Source organism: Hemiscyllium ocellatum, chromosome 21 (genome assembly GCF_020745735.1).
Source record: "Hemiscyllium ocellatum isolate sHemOce1 chromosome 21, sHemOce1.pat.X.cur, whole genome shotgun sequence".
NCBI lineage: Eukaryota > Metazoa > Chordata > Chondrichthyes > Orectolobiformes > Hemiscylliidae > Hemiscyllium > Hemiscyllium ocellatum.
This window is the reverse complement of record NC_083421.1, coordinates 36,462,103-36,477,555: the sequence shown is the minus strand read 5'-3', so window position 1 is coordinate 36,477,555 and position 15,453 is coordinate 36,462,103. Positions and strand designations below refer to the sequence as shown.

The 15,453-nt window shown below is 39.1% G+C and overlaps 1 protein-coding gene across 1 annotated transcript in view; it reads left to right on the top strand.

Moving 5' to 3' along the window:
- Positions 1-15,453, top strand: part of cacna1ba (calcium channel, voltage-dependent, N type, alpha 1B subunit, a) — a 600,961-nt gene that overhangs the window by 436,479 nt on the left and 149,029 nt on the right. Inside the window, exons 17-20 of the mRNA XM_060841327.1 lie at positions 5,213-5,330; positions 5,716-5,783; positions 8,492-8,598; positions 11,460-11,522. Coding sequence (XP_060697310.1) covers positions 5,213-5,330; positions 5,716-5,783; positions 8,492-8,598; positions 11,460-11,522 — 356 coding nt within the window. The remainder of the gene's footprint in view (positions 1-5,212; positions 5,331-5,715; positions 5,784-8,491; positions 8,599-11,459; positions 11,523-15,453) is intronic.

Sequence of the window (15,453 nt, the reverse complement as noted above, 5' to 3'; positions counted from 1 at the left end):
ATTGTGAGGGAAAGAAGAAGATTAAACCCAATGTCTGATAAATCTGCACATTTCACTCGTTCTCACTAAAACAAAAATCTGCATAAAAAAAGGTGCGTGAGAATTAGAAGATTAATTGTATACCTATATATGATGGTTCTGTATAAATGACCTTGTCAGTGATTACTGGTGTGTCGTGTTGGCTAGATTAAAGATGCAATGCAATATTATAATATGACAATTTTAACAATCTCAAGTCAGTATTTTTCAATGAAACTGACATTTTTGGACTAGATTTAACATGGAAAAACCTGAAAGACCTGATCAGATTTTATGGTCATCTTGCAATCAAGGCTCCATGCTGGAGGATGCCTCACCTCCAAGAGCTGCCTGTCATTCGTTTTGGAGCAGAGTTCGGCCAACCAGCCCCTTGAATCAGCTCTGCCATTCAATGAGATTGTTGCTGATCTGATTGTAACCTTAACTTCACTTTACCGTCTGCTCGCAGTAATTTTATTTCCCTCGTCAATCAAAAATCAATCGAACTCAGTGATGCAGCCTCCACTCCTCTCTGGGGAGAGAATTCCAAAGACCAACAACTCTTCTTAGAGAAGAAATCCCTCCTTATCTCTCCCTCACCACCAAAACAGGAAACATGCTCCCAATATCTCTTTAAATGTCTGCCATTTCTCTACCTACTTACATTTTCATATGTATAATACTCCTATCATTCCTCTCAATTCCCTCCCTCCCCCTGCCACCCTGGCTCTCAAATTGCTCTTGGGGATAAAGAAATTCTCAGGTATTTTTTTCACATATTATGATTTCTTGGGCCTAATGTCATCAGTAGCTACTTTTTTTTGCCCAATGCTTAGGTAAATAGTCACAACCTAAAGATGATAAAAGTGAATATTGACTTTATGCATGGGCTACTGGGAGATGTCACATACCACTGCATTGTCCTCTATCCTTTGAAAAGCAAAATGAGACTTTGTCTCTGAATTAACAAACTCTGTATGCATAAAGAATAGATTAATAAAGACAAAAGATTGCAAGAGGGTGAGGCATACAATTTCTGTAACAGACAATGATAAAGACTCCCTTCACTTTCTGTCAATCCACATTGATTGAAACTGGGCATTTAGTACAGCCCAAAACAGCAGCATGTTTTACACCACACAGGATTCTCTGTGTTGGCCTCCCATTTAAAGAGATGTTGGGAGCGAATTTCCTGTTTTGGATGTTGGGAAGAGAGGAGTTGTTGGACTTTGGAATTCTCTCCCTCTGGATTCACCTTCCCACTGACCCTGCACAGGCAGCTGCCTCAGTTTAGGTGCTAGATTTCCTGTTGAGCTTTGGTATCATAGGATCTTGTATTGATGATGAAGGAGACCACCTGGCCCACTGTGCTTGCACTAACTCTCCAGATAAGTATTATGACTTAGTGCCATTCTCCTGTCCTTTCCATACCTTGTAACTATTTAAAAAATCATCTTCTAGTCTTCTGAATACCTCAATGGAACCTGCCATCACCACATTCCAGATAGTGTATTCCACACCCTACCAAATCTCCGTGTGAAAAGTTTCTTTTCTCAAACATTGGGTTCTTTTAAAAATCACTTTAAATTTGTGCCCGCTTGTTCTTGATATCTTTAAAAACAGGAATAGTTTCTCCTCATCTACTCTATCCAGTTCCATCGTGATATTAAAAATTTCTATCAGACTTTTTCTATGCCTCCTGTTCTCCAAGGAAAAGAGTCCTCATGTCTCCAGAATGACATCATAGCTAATGTTTATCATTCTCATAAATCTCCTTAGCGCTCTCTCCAATGTGTTCACATTCTTCTACAGTGTGGCGCCCAGAACTATACACAGCACTCCAGCTGAGACCCAACAAGTCTCATCTCGGGTTGCAGGTAAAGTTCTAGAATCCATCATTAAGGATGAAATTTCTAAATTCTTGGAAGTGCAGGGGCAGATTAGAACAAGTCAGTATGAATTTAGTAAGGGGATTTTGTGCCTGACAAATCTGTTAGAATTCTTTGAAGAGGTAACAAGTAAGTTAGACCAAAGAAACCCAGTGGATGTTATTAACCAAGATTTCCAAAAGGCCTTTAATAAGGTGCCTCACAGGAGGCTGCTGAGTAAGGTAAGGACTCGTGGTGTTTGAGGTGAGATACTGACATGGATTGAGGATTGTCGGTCTGACAGAAGGCAGAGAGTTATGATAAAAGGTTCTCTTTCAGAATGGCAGCACCACAAGTGGTGTCTCATAAGATTCAGTGTTGGGGCCGCAGTTCAATTTTTATATTAATGATCTGGTTGAAAGGACTGGGGGCATTCTGGTGAACTTCACCAAAGTTAGATTGACAGGCAGGAAGTTCTGAGGAAGTGGGGAGGCTGCAGAAAGATTTAGACAATTTAGGGGAATGGTCCAAGAAATGGTTGATGAAATTCAACGTGAGCAAATGCGAAGCCTTGCACTTTGGAAAAAGAATATAGGCATGTACTATTTTCTAAATGGTGAGAAAATTCATAAAGCCAAAATACAAGGAAATCTAGGAGTGTTAGTCCAGGATTCTCTAAAGGTTAACTTGCAGGTTGAGTCTGTGGTTAAGAAAGCAAATGTAATGTCATTTATCTCAAAAGGGTTGGAATGTAAAAGCAGTGGTATGCTACCCTGAGATTTCATAAAGCTGTAGTTAGGCCCCATTTAGAATACTGTGTCCAATTTTGGATCCCACACTTCAGGAAGGACATACTGGCACTGGATGATCCCTGGAATGGTGGACCTAACATACGATGAATGGCTGAGGATCCTTGTATTATATTCATTAGAGTTTTGAAGGTTGAGGGGAGATCTAATAGAAACTTACAAGAAAATGCATGGCTTAGAAAGGATGGATGCTGGGAAATTGTTTCCATTAGGCGGGGATTACTAGGACCCGTGGCACAGCCTTAGAATTAGAGGGGGTCAATTAAGAATGGAATTGAGGAGACATTTCTTCAGGCAGAGAGTGGTGAGCCTGTGGAATACATTGCCATGGAGCACAGTGGAGGTTGGGACGTTAAATGTTTTCAAGGCATATATTGATAAATAATTGATCTCCCAAGGAATTAAGGGTCTACGGAGAGAGTGCAGGTAAGTGGAGTTGAAATGCCCAACAGCCATAATTGAATGGTGGAGTGAACTTGATGGGCCGAATGGCTTTACTTCCACTCCTATGTCTTAAATGCAGCACAGTGGCTTAGTGGTTCACACTGCTGCCTCAGAGTGCCAGTGACCTGGGTTCGACCCCTGCTTCAGGCGACTGTCTGTGTGGGTTCCCTTTGGGTGCTCTGGTTTCTTCCCACAAACCAAAGATGTGCAGATCAGGTGAATTGGCCATGCTAAATTGTCCGTAATGTTAGGTATATTAGTCAGGGGTAAATATAAGGTAGGGGAATGGGTCTGTGTGGGTTACTTTTAAAAGGGTCGGTATGGACTTGTTAGGCCGAAGGGCCTGTTTCCATATTGTAGGGAATTTAATCTAAAATAAAGTGTTGAATGCATGTTCAGCATCACCTCTTTGCACTTGTATTTTATGTCCCAGTTAGTAAAGCCGAGAATATTTTATGCTCTATTAACTGCCTTCTCCACCTGTGCTGTCACCTTTAATGATTTGATTTCAGTTATTGTAGTCACATGTATCTAAGTACAATGAAAAGCTTTGTTTTGTGAGCAGTATAGGCACATCATAGCAAACAATAAAATATAGGTCATAGGGTGCTTAAACTATGCAAGCCGTACAAGGTTATGGCTGCATGGGAGGTGCACAAAGCAAGATTGACATTAGCGCCATCAACATTATTCAAAATAAGAGAAATCCATTCAGCAATCTAATAACTCCAGTGAAGAAGCTGGTCTTGAAACTGTTAATACGAGTGCTCAAACTTCTGTATCTTGAATACGGGAAAGATTGGAAGAGAGCATTACACATGGTGGGAGGGGCTTTGATGTCAGTAGCCTTTCTGCGGCAACAAGAAGTGTAAACCGAGTATGGAGACATATGTCCAGGTGCCACTTCTCCTGCACCCTCTTTAGAATGGTACCTCTGTTTATGTCATCTTCCTATGTCCCTTTTACCAATATGAATTAGCACACACTTCTTTGCATTGAACTTCATCTGCCACCTGTCCATCCAGCTAATCAGTGTTCTTTTGAAGCTCTACATTGTTCTCTTCACAGTTTACAAATTCTTCCAAGTTTTGAACCATCAGCAAACTTTCAAATTGTCCTCAGTACCATCATGCTACAGATCATTTATATATAATCAGGAAAAGCAAGAGTCACATTAGTGATCCTTGAGGATCTTGACTACAAACTTGCCTCCAGTTTGAAAAATATCCATCAACCATGACTTTGTTTCCAATTACTCAGCCAATTTTGTATGCAAGTTGCTCCTGTCCCTTTTATCTCATGGCTTTAACTTTTCTGTCATGTGTGTTGTGTGAAATTGTATCAAAGTCCAAGTACACCACATCAACAGACTTGTCCTCATTGACCCTTTCTGTTAGCTCTTCAGAAAATTCCAACAAGTTAGTTAAACAGGATTTCCCATTTAGAAATCATGCTAGCTCTATGCTTTTCCATGAAACTATTAATTTTATCACTAATAATTGTTTCTCAAAGCCCCCCCCCCCCTCAAAGAATTAAACTGACTGATCTGTAATTATTTCAAAGGTTTAAGTAGGAAAATAGGACCAATTTTCATAATGCAAAATATGGATCATCATTCTTGATTCTGCATCGATCTAACAGAGAAGGAACTTTGAAGTTACAATGAAACAAAAGATACATGTTTTAAAGTTTTATTAGATCAGCAGTGGTGCATCAAGACTGAATACTGGTGACAGTTCTGATATCCAAAATCAAATGTAAATTTTTTGCCATTGAGATAATTCCTGCCCATCTTACATCTCTCTCATCTCTTCATTGGCCATTGAATTTTTAAATTTCTGGTGTTAATTATTGTACATTGTTTCTAGCAATACAAAATAAAAGTTAAAAGTTCAACATATAAGAAGTGCTTTTTTATCATTGAAGACTCTGATAGTTGAAAGGTATTGGAAATAATATTACAATTAATCTTAATTTAAACACTTTAAGTTTGTAGATAATTAAAAATCTTCATAATAATTTAAGGTTTTCCATCAGTAAAGTACTAATGCTCTTCTATTATTAATTGCACAGATCTTGACAGGAGAAGACTGGAATGCGGTTATGTATTTTGGAATTGAATCACAAGGAGGAGTTAAAAAAGGAATGTTTTCATCCATTTATTTTATTATCTTGACACTTTTTGGGAATTGTATCCTTTGTAATTTGATCAACAACTTGATCAACTTTACTGTGCTTAGATTCTTATTAGCTACCAGTTAATGTGGAGTGTCTTGAATATTAATTTCAACTAAATGGTGTAGGTTTGGTGAGGAAGCAATATTCTAATAATGTCTGGCAGTCAAAGTTTGTTCATCCTGTCACCTGACCTGTAAACTAACTTACAAATATCACAAATCCTGGATACATTTGTTCCACTACTCAACTCATTCCTCCCAGTAAAATACTGGAACATGTGTGGAAATGGGTCACTGAATGGAAAAAGGTCAGAGAGCAAAATTTACAGTGAAGGCCTTTAATGTTCTTTAATTTTTGATCTTAAAGCAAATATTTTTCCTGAGCTTTATCATGAACAGACACACTTCTCAATGTCTTCTTGGCCATTGCAGTTGACAACCTGGCAAATGCACAAGAGTTGACAAAGGTTTGCATTTCAATTCATTCTCTTCATTGTCAAATAAATATTTTTTTAGGTGGAACATCAATGATTACTTTTGGCTCTTATTGTGTGGTTTGTTTACAATGGAACTCTAAACAGCATCTTGTTATGTTGAGGAACACATTACTTTTATTATGGAATTGAACATTTTCCATGTGAAAAACCCTTGATCTCCTCAGACACTAATTTGACAAACCAAACATTATAGAAACAACATAATTAATTGCATATCACATGTAATGAGTGTAATTCCTATTATATTCAGCTCAGAAGCTTGTCTGACACAATTGAATTGTACAATTATAGTCATTAAATGTTGGATGTTTCCATTCCCAGCCAAAGTGGGCCAAACCAATATATGCAGTCACTGTAGAGATAAAGAGATGAGGCAATAGAAGTCAAAATCTTTCACCCTCATGGTAATTGTTTTCATAAGTGTTGTCAGACAGTGTCTCTTGTCAGTACACAGATGCCAAAAACTTTTTCAATAGACTGTGGGAGAGGTCTGCTTACAGCATCCGTACAATCTAATAGTGAGTTTACATTCAGCACTCGGTTTGAACTGAAAAGATCCCATTGTCCATAAATGAAACATATTTTATCCATCTTGTTTTAAAGAAAACATATGTAGTGAACACTTGCTTATAACACTTACCTGTGTTAGTTGTTCAAAGATTATTGTAAGTCCTTCATCCTTCATCATCTTGAAAACCACAATAAAAAGTAGGACATTTCAAGTGAAGGGAACTGGAAAGAAAAATGTATTTTCAAGAGGAATCAATAGCAATAATCATTTCTAATCTTAAATTAGTTGTGTATTAAAGCCTAAATGTTCATCAACAGTAACATTTACTAGCAATGCAGTTCTTCTGTCATACTTAATGAGCAGGTTCAATTAATTCACCTCAACAGACAAGTTTTAAATACACTTTGTTCCCATAAATATCTGCAAGATTGGCTGCAGTGTATCTTTTTCTGCTTACCATAGATGCTCAAACAATGGTCAATCTCATGTCGACTCCTACAATTTGGCTCTAGGTGCATAATTTTCGCATTTGCTCAGTTCTCATATCAATTTGAGAAATACCCTTGCACGCCCGAGTCTCGACCTATTTCATAACCATGGACAGCAACAAGTCAAAGCGTTATTAATTGCAGTTCCAAAGACCCAGCATAGATTTCAATCTCTCGAAAATAGTTGTATAAAAGCAAATTCCGGCTTCCTGCGTTAAAAAAAAAGAAGTTTAAAAAAGTTTCAACTTTTTATATAAATATATATGAATGTGCTAATAGTGAAACAACCCCTTTTCAGAATCAGTATAATTTCCTAAAAAAAAATCAGTATTGAATGAGCTACGTGATGGATTTATAGTGACATGAACAGCATACAAATCGACCAACAAGGAGCAAGAGTAGGCTATTCGGCCTTTTGAACCTATTTTGCCTTGTAATAGGATCATAGCTGATCTGACTTTAACCCCAAACACACATTCCTGCATATCCTCATAATCTTTTACCATTTGGTAATCAAGAATCTACCTCTGCCTTAAATATATTCCACGATTCTACATCCATCGCTTTTTGAAGAAGGGAATTCCAAATACACTCAACCCTCTGAGAGAATTTTTTTCCTTATTTCTGTCATAAGTAGGCGACCTTTATTTTAAAATGATGCCCTCTAGTTCTATGTTCTACAAGAGAAGGCATCCTTTCACATGCACTAGTCAAGTCCCCTCAGGATCTTACATATTTTAATTAAGTCATCTCTGGCTGTTGTAAACTCAAGAGGGTATAGAACTAAATCAATCTGCTCACCCCTGATAATTTACCAGCATTTGGCCTGTATCCCTCTAAACCCTTCTTGTTTGTGTAATCATCCAGATGCCTTTTAAATGTTTTAATTGTGCCTTCCTCCACCACATCCTCTGGCAGCTCATTCCACACATGCACCACCCTCTGCATGAAAAAGTTACCCCTCAAGTCCCTTTTAAACCTTTCCCCTCTCATCTTAATCCTATGCCCTCTCATTTTGGATTCCCCCAACCTGGAAAAAAAGACCTTGTCTATTCACCCTATCCATGTCCCTCATGATTTTATAAACCTCTATAAGGTCACCCCTCAGCCTCTGACTCATCAGGGAAAAAAGCCCCCTGCTTATTCAGCCTCTCCCTACCGTTCAAGATATGTGCACACGCAGGAGCAGGGCTGTTTGTCTTTTTCAAAAAATCATAGAATTCTACACCACAAAAGGAGGTAATTTGTCCAATTAGTCATTTGCTGCTTCCTTCTTAGCCCTGAAACCTTTTTTTTAACCTTTCAGTTTTAAAAGTTTTAGTTGATTATGCTTCCAGGGAGTGTCTTGGTCCATGAAAGCTGATACCTCTAACTATCTGCTTGCTTTTTGTTACTAAACACCTTATATATCTGACTTCACTCAGCCAGTGACAACAGCTTCCTGTCTCAACTGTATCAAAATCTCTCATAATTAGCTTAGAACAGTTTTCTCATGTAATGTCATTTTACTTTTAGAAATTTCAGGGAAACATTTCAAAGTCTGTGTTTTGAAATCTTGGCATAAATTCCATTCCTCAAAAGGTTGGGGAAACATTCTTGTGTCAGTGGAAATAAAATATTCAGGTGTGGTGTGGAATAACATGTAGCTTAGATCCATTTCCTGTCATTTCATTTCTCAGGATGAAGAAGAGATGGAAGAAGCCAATATCCAAAAAAACACCATCCAGAAGGCCATAGAGGTTGCAGATGTCAGTCCAATATCTGCAACTAACCTATCTATAGCAGCGTAAGTTCAGAATTTATACAGTAATATTTTACACACAATTTTATTTTGCATATCATTGCACTTCAGTTGTTTTTCACATGACCCCAAAAATATTGGTAATTCTGTCTATTTTGGTTTATGTGTGCTTTTTTTTTGTTGTATTTAAGTTCTAGTATTTTACTTTTGTCTGGCATCCAAGACTGTTGGGCCATGGAATGCATATCTATCATGTCCTGCCATTGATACCTTCCACAGGACCATTGTTATCATTAGCTGCTAGGACCACTAAATAGCTGTCTGTATTGGAAGCTACAAAAGAGAAAATATAGACATCCAGGGTACGTACAGTTTATTACTTCGTAAAGATCCACCTGCAAAAGTGCACAATGGCTAAAAGAAACATCACATAAAAAATTACTGTCTTCCCATATTGTCCTGCTTTATTGTTAAAGTTCTGGACTGAAAATTGTTCATTTGGAAGAGCTGTCAGAATGATGGTAACTGTTGATCCATGTTGGAGTGAGTATCTTTTTTAAATCATTCCTTCACTGGACATGACTGTTGCTCCAAGGTCAGTATTTGTTCTCCATCTCCAATTGTCTTTGAAAGAGTGGTGGTGAATTGTAATCTTCAAGGTGGTGTACAGATGCTCCCAGTATTGTTCCAGGCAGGGATGGTGAAGACCTAGCCATATACCATCAGGTCAGGGTGGTATGGAGGGGACTATGCAGGTGATAGTGCTTCCACACATCTGCTGTCCTTGTCCTTGTAAACAGGAGAGTTCATGGTTTGGAATGTGGAATCAAACGAGGCTTGGTGAACTGCTAGAATTCAATTTCTATATGTTTACACTTCAGCAACATGTGGAGTGTGTAAATATTTAAGGTGGTGTTTTGGATACTGGTAAACGGGACTTTTTTGTCTTGGATGGAGTTGAAACACTTGAGTGTTGTTGCATCTGCATTCTTCCATGTAAATGGAACTTAATCAAAATCAATCCTACCTTGTGCCTTGTGGACAGGCCTTGATGAGTCAGAAGATGAGTTCCAATCACAGAATTCCTAGTCTCTCACCTTTGTTTATGGCTGGATTATTTGTGTATCTGGTCCACTTTCTGGTTTATAGTATCTCCTAGAGTTTTCTTTAGTCCTCTGAAAGTATTCAAAGAACCTTCCTGAAGAAGATTGTGGAAGGTAGATCATGGGATGACTGGGCTGAGAGTAATTTGTGAGTAGCCTCAAACCTGTTAGATTATCCTGACGGATCAAAAAAAATTCTTCGAGAGAGTTGCCTAATTTGGTCTCCAGTTCTGATTTAACACTCATAAGAGATTTGTGTGCCTAAGAAGATTGATGGTATACATAGCTGTGCCCTGTCTGGATGGGATAGATTAGAACAATGTGGTCGTTCTTCATCCTAGTCATGCTTGTCTGTATCCACTATCTCTGGGAGTGGAGATGCTGGAGGTTTGGAGGTGGTAGGGCTAACATTGAGAATAATGATAGTCATATTCCATTGCTTAATGTCTGAATTTTACAATTACATCAAGTTTTTTTTTAAAAATTGCAGTAATATTAAATGCATTTTGGTTATTGACAATTCAATCCATAGTGCTACCAATACAGTTGGGACAAAAAAAAAATAAATGCTCCATATATGTACAACTCATTTACATGGATTAACACAGTTTCTGTTTATTTCTCTTGTTTTTCTGCATTAATTTGAATAAGGAACCATTTCATTTTGGCTGTGATTTCTTTCTGTTCAGCTTTTCGTTGCTTTAATTTGAGTTATGCGAAGGTGAGTTGATACAATCAATTCCAATACCCAATCCCATTCTTTTCCTAACTGGCAATGCCTTGGACTCATACTCTGTGTTCCTGAATTGGGTTGTCTTGATCAGAAGTTAAACAGCAGCAAAAGCAAGAAGTGGAAATACACAGTGCAATTTGTAGGGCAGAGAAGTCACTTTTAGTAAATGATGCGACCCAATAATTACTGGGTGTGTTAATGAGGTTGGAAGGCTTAGCAAATCTATGTTCAACCTGCTTCATGTGGCCTATCTTTCTATTCAGTCACTGAGATTTATTAAAGCTGGTTAGCACTTCTTTAGAAAAATAACTGAAATAAATGCCAGATTCGTTAATGGCTTGCTTGCATATCATTTCAACTTTATTTTTCTCAATAAACTGATTACATTTAGAAAAGTGTCAATATATCTTCCAAGCTGCTTATGTGGATTAAAGTTACACAAATATCAAACTTTGCCATCAGAGACTTTTCAAGTCTTGATACTGACACCTTCCCCCAAAACAATTGTTGCTTTCTCGATACATTTCTATTGCTGCATATTATTGTATTTCCACTTTTTACCTTTGCAATGTATCTACTATTAAAGCAATTGTTGAACTCCTTCCCTTCCGGCTATCCTCTGAGTGAAATGTGGGAAGTATTTATAATGTAAATTAATTGATGAACTCTCCTTTTATTTTCTTCTGGAATGTGTGATACACCTAACCCCACTGGCCCATGTTGTTGTAAATTTTATGTGATTTGTCATTAATCATTTTACTATATTTCAGATTGTAATTCAAGGACCGATTTTTACAGAAGTGGCACTTGCTCATTTTATTACCTTGTGTGTGGTATTCCCATTGTAGTACTTTAATTCAAAGCAGGATGGAGTCTGAAGGTCGAAGCATTGAGACTAATTGTTGTTTGGCTGCATTGAGTTTGATTCAGTAACAGTTTTCATCTGAATAACTGCTCTGATCAAGTCTGTGAGATGGAGTCACAGACAAATGCAACCTGCCTGTGATTATGATGGAGCCTTTTGATCTTTTCCCAATGTATTTTTTGTCTCATCTTTTTTGCATGTGCAGTTTTGTAAAGCAAAATCGAGGTGCTCTATCTCGCAGCTCGTCAGTCTCCAGCGTAAATTCACCGTGAGTTGCTCTCTGTTACAATATTATACAGTAACCTCTTCAGAAAGCGTCATTCACCATTGTAACACTGAGTGGGAAGAGCGGATGTTGTAAACATGCAATGGCTGTGCTCTTCCTACTGTTCAGACAATTTCTTTTGTCTACTCCATTCACTGTCATTGGTGGCTTCTGTGCTTGTCAATATCTTGTCACTTTATTATGTTCCTTTGACCTATCTGTGGTGAATCTGGTAATGCATCAATTTGAACAAGAAAGTTGAAATTACATATCATTTAAACAAAGCAACCCTCATCCCATTAATTAAGGTTATGGTAAATTTACTTGCATGCAGACAAAATAATTGTGTCAACTCAATTAGAAATAATTTGGTCCGGAATTCTTTCATTCAAAATGGAGTTGGTAATGCTGCCATAAAATAATGTTCTCTCTAATACATCCCTATTCCTACTTGCCAGTCTTTACATTTTAAAAACTGAACAAAATTTAAAGTATGACAGAGCGGTCCTAATCCTATTATATCTAATGTTATATTGTATACAGCTTCTTCACACGATGATAGTTAAAACCTTCAGTTTATTTTAGTGTATTCAGTAAGGTAGCTGTTTTATTGACAAAAATCTGTGAAACTGTGATAGTGACAAATCTGCATCTTCAGCAGTAAGATTCTGAATATTGCTTTGGCCTTTTTTAATCAGCTGCAGCACCTTGCTTTTAATGCGCTTTGAAATTCATAGATATTTTATGTCAAAAGCATTCAATTCCCAAAGATACCTGAAAAAGACAGTATGTCCAAAATATCACATAAGTCACAGAATGTTAGAGTAATTTCTTGTATCTTTAATTTTGTAACTGCCAGCTGTTGCTCCACAGTGAAAGAGTCGTGCCCTGAAGTTGATATGGTGGTATAGCTGTCTTGATATTTGATGAGCTTGTTGAGTTTAAATGGATCAAGTTTTCCATTCACATAGTGAACAAATGGTCCTACTGTGTATATCGGGCTAGTTTTTATAATGAGCAAAAGCAATGTGTACTCACTGTCAATCTGAAAGAAAGCTGTACACAAAGATCTAGCCATCTGTTGTGGTGGGATTTCTCAGCCTTTCCTGACAGCTGTTTAAACCTTGCATCAAGTTAAAGGAATATCTGCACGTGCAGCAGCAGCAGTAATGAAACAAGCAACCGATCAGGTGGAGGTATTCTCTTGCAGTAAGACATTTGAACCACTTAGAATCGTCCATTTATATTAAAGCTTGGATTTTCGATCTCAAGTCAGATGCAGAATGTCAGGAGAATCCCCAGCTACAGAGCCCGACTTTGTAAAAGGGATGCCCAATTATCAGTATTTTGTTTGAGAAGGTGGATCCCCATGCAAATTTGTGAATAGTGAGGAAGGTGACCCAAATGTGGAGATGGACAGGCTGGAAAACATGCCACTGGGCTCAGGTTTTGTATCCAAAATCTAAGAAGAAAGAATGAAAATTAAAACATATCCCAAGCTCTTGCCACTCATAACACCTGTGAATGCTGCTAGCCCTATCAATGCCAACCAATATAACCTCATGCCTTGTACCCACCTCTGTAACCCCTCATACCTTCCTTTACTATTTATGTCCCTATACTCACCTGTCCTAGCCCTTTAAAGTTCCTATGCCAACTCATACCAATCCATGCCCTTACTCTTTGTCTTACACCTACCCTGTGAATCTACCCAGTATTTGTGCTGGACACCTGACGAGATAAAGTTCTGCAAAATAAGTTTAAGGGCAGAATCTTGTGCTGCACCTAGCATTGAACATTTGGAGGAGATTGGAGAAATCTTTCTTGTGCAGGAGGCCAGAATTCAACTTGCTGATGGCAGGACGAAACTACAGGAAAATATTTGTGGAAGTTTGAAAATGGCAAGCGATAGGAAGCCCTTTCTCGTGCATCTGCCTGTCACGGAAGCTCACTGAAAGGCAATCTTGCCAGAACTTCCCATGCCTTACCAACGTGATTCTCCATGAGCAAGCAATATGTGCCTTGAAATTCACAACTGTCTGTAAGTTTTGTACAGCCAGAAAGGTTATTCAATGGCAGGCAGTGATTGAGGTTGGGTGATGCTAGTCAAATGCAGCACAGAAAGGCTGTCTGAGGCCAGGAATGAGGAATAATATCTGAGGCAGCTAGAAAGGCATGGAGGGAAACAGAGAGAGCAAGGATCCATGATGGAGGCAAGATAAGAGGAGTTGTTGTAAGATTCTAGTCAATGCCTTTCCTTCTATTCTTGCAACATCCAGGTGTGGCATGGTGACTCAGTGGTTAGTATTGCTGCCTCACAGTGCCAGGGTCCTGAGTTCAATTCCAGTGTTGGGTAACTGACTGAGTGGAGTTTATACATTCTCCTTGTGCCTGCGTGGATTTCCTCCGGTTGCCTCCCATAGTCCAACAATATGCAGGTAAGGTGGATTAGTCATGGGAAATGCAGGGTTACAGGAATAGGGTGGGATGCTATTTGGAGGATTGGTGCAAACTCAGTGGGCAAAATGGCCTCTTTCCATACTGTTGGGTTCATAACTAAACTAAAATACTGAACTGCATATTCTGGAGATTTTTGCAACAGAAATTGCTGCAGAAACTCAACAGATCTGTAGAGAGAAAGCAGAGTTAATGTTTTAAGTCCAGCGACCCAAAAGCGGGGGAGTAGTGGTTCTATTCAGTGTGCAGTAGGCTTGGTGAGTAATGTGGAGGGTAGAATACGGTGGGATGTGATGCTCACCATTTTGAACACAATAGCTCGAAAAGTGAAATCCTTTGAAGTGGGTCTTTATTTGGGATAGGGATGGGTGGGGGCAGAATTAATACTGGCCACAACTGGATGTAAATGCTCAGGATAGGAGGAAAAGCCTAATGACCAGGTCACTCCCTGCAATTTGTCCACGGATCCCCTGGGGGCAGCCATGGGTACAAACAACGCAGTGCTTCTGCTTGCTGTGGTTCCTAGCTGCTCAGGAATGAGTGAAAGGTAGCTGAGGCCCAGGCAGAGCAGTGGCCACAGCAGCAGCAGCAGTAGCAGCAGCAGAAGCCTATGTAGTTTAGGATACTGGCAACCAAGGGCCAGTGAGACATTGAGTGAGTATTGGTGTACCATCAAATACACCACAAACATATGCCTGCAAACATTGGCAAGGCAATGTCAGGAGCAGCCTAGGATGTCCTACTCTGCCATTCCCCATGTGTGTCTGGTGCTGCAGGAGGACTTGCATCTGGCTGATTTAGGAGACAATGCAATACTGGTTGCATGAAGAGTCATGAGCCGATGCATTTCTTGGCCAGTGTCTCTTCTCCATAGCTCTGGTGGAAGCAATAATGTAATTGCACAGTCAGCCATGCAAAAATACACCCAGGAGGTGATCAGTGCCCTATTAAGAAGAGAGAATCTGTTACTTTTGCATCAGATAGCCCAAACTGTGGGGATTCGGTGTGAACAGAGGATTTCCACAAGTGAAAGTGCAATTGACTGCTGTGTCTGGGGTTCAGAACTATGTTTCAGGGCTGAGACCAATGTTCAAGCAGCCCTCAGTGTTCATTAATGAAGGGCTTTCACTCACTGAGTAGGGCTGGTCTGTGGGTGCACTGCCCAACGAGATCATCTTACATGAATGTCTTCACTAATCTGTAGGGACCACAATGTTTGCTTCTGTCAACTGTAGGTTTAGCATGGCTACCTGGTGACAGGGATACCTACAGACAACCTGGCTAAAGGTATTTGTGCGGAAATCGCATGGTGCTGCTAAGGAGAGGTACAGTGGCTCAATAAAGGCAACTGTACAGATTTTTAGAATCAAAAGATCCTTACAGCGTAGAAGCAGGCCAATCAGCCCATCAAATGCACACCAACTTTCCAAAGAGCATCCCACCCAGTAATGTGGCCATCAGGCTTATGACCCTGAAT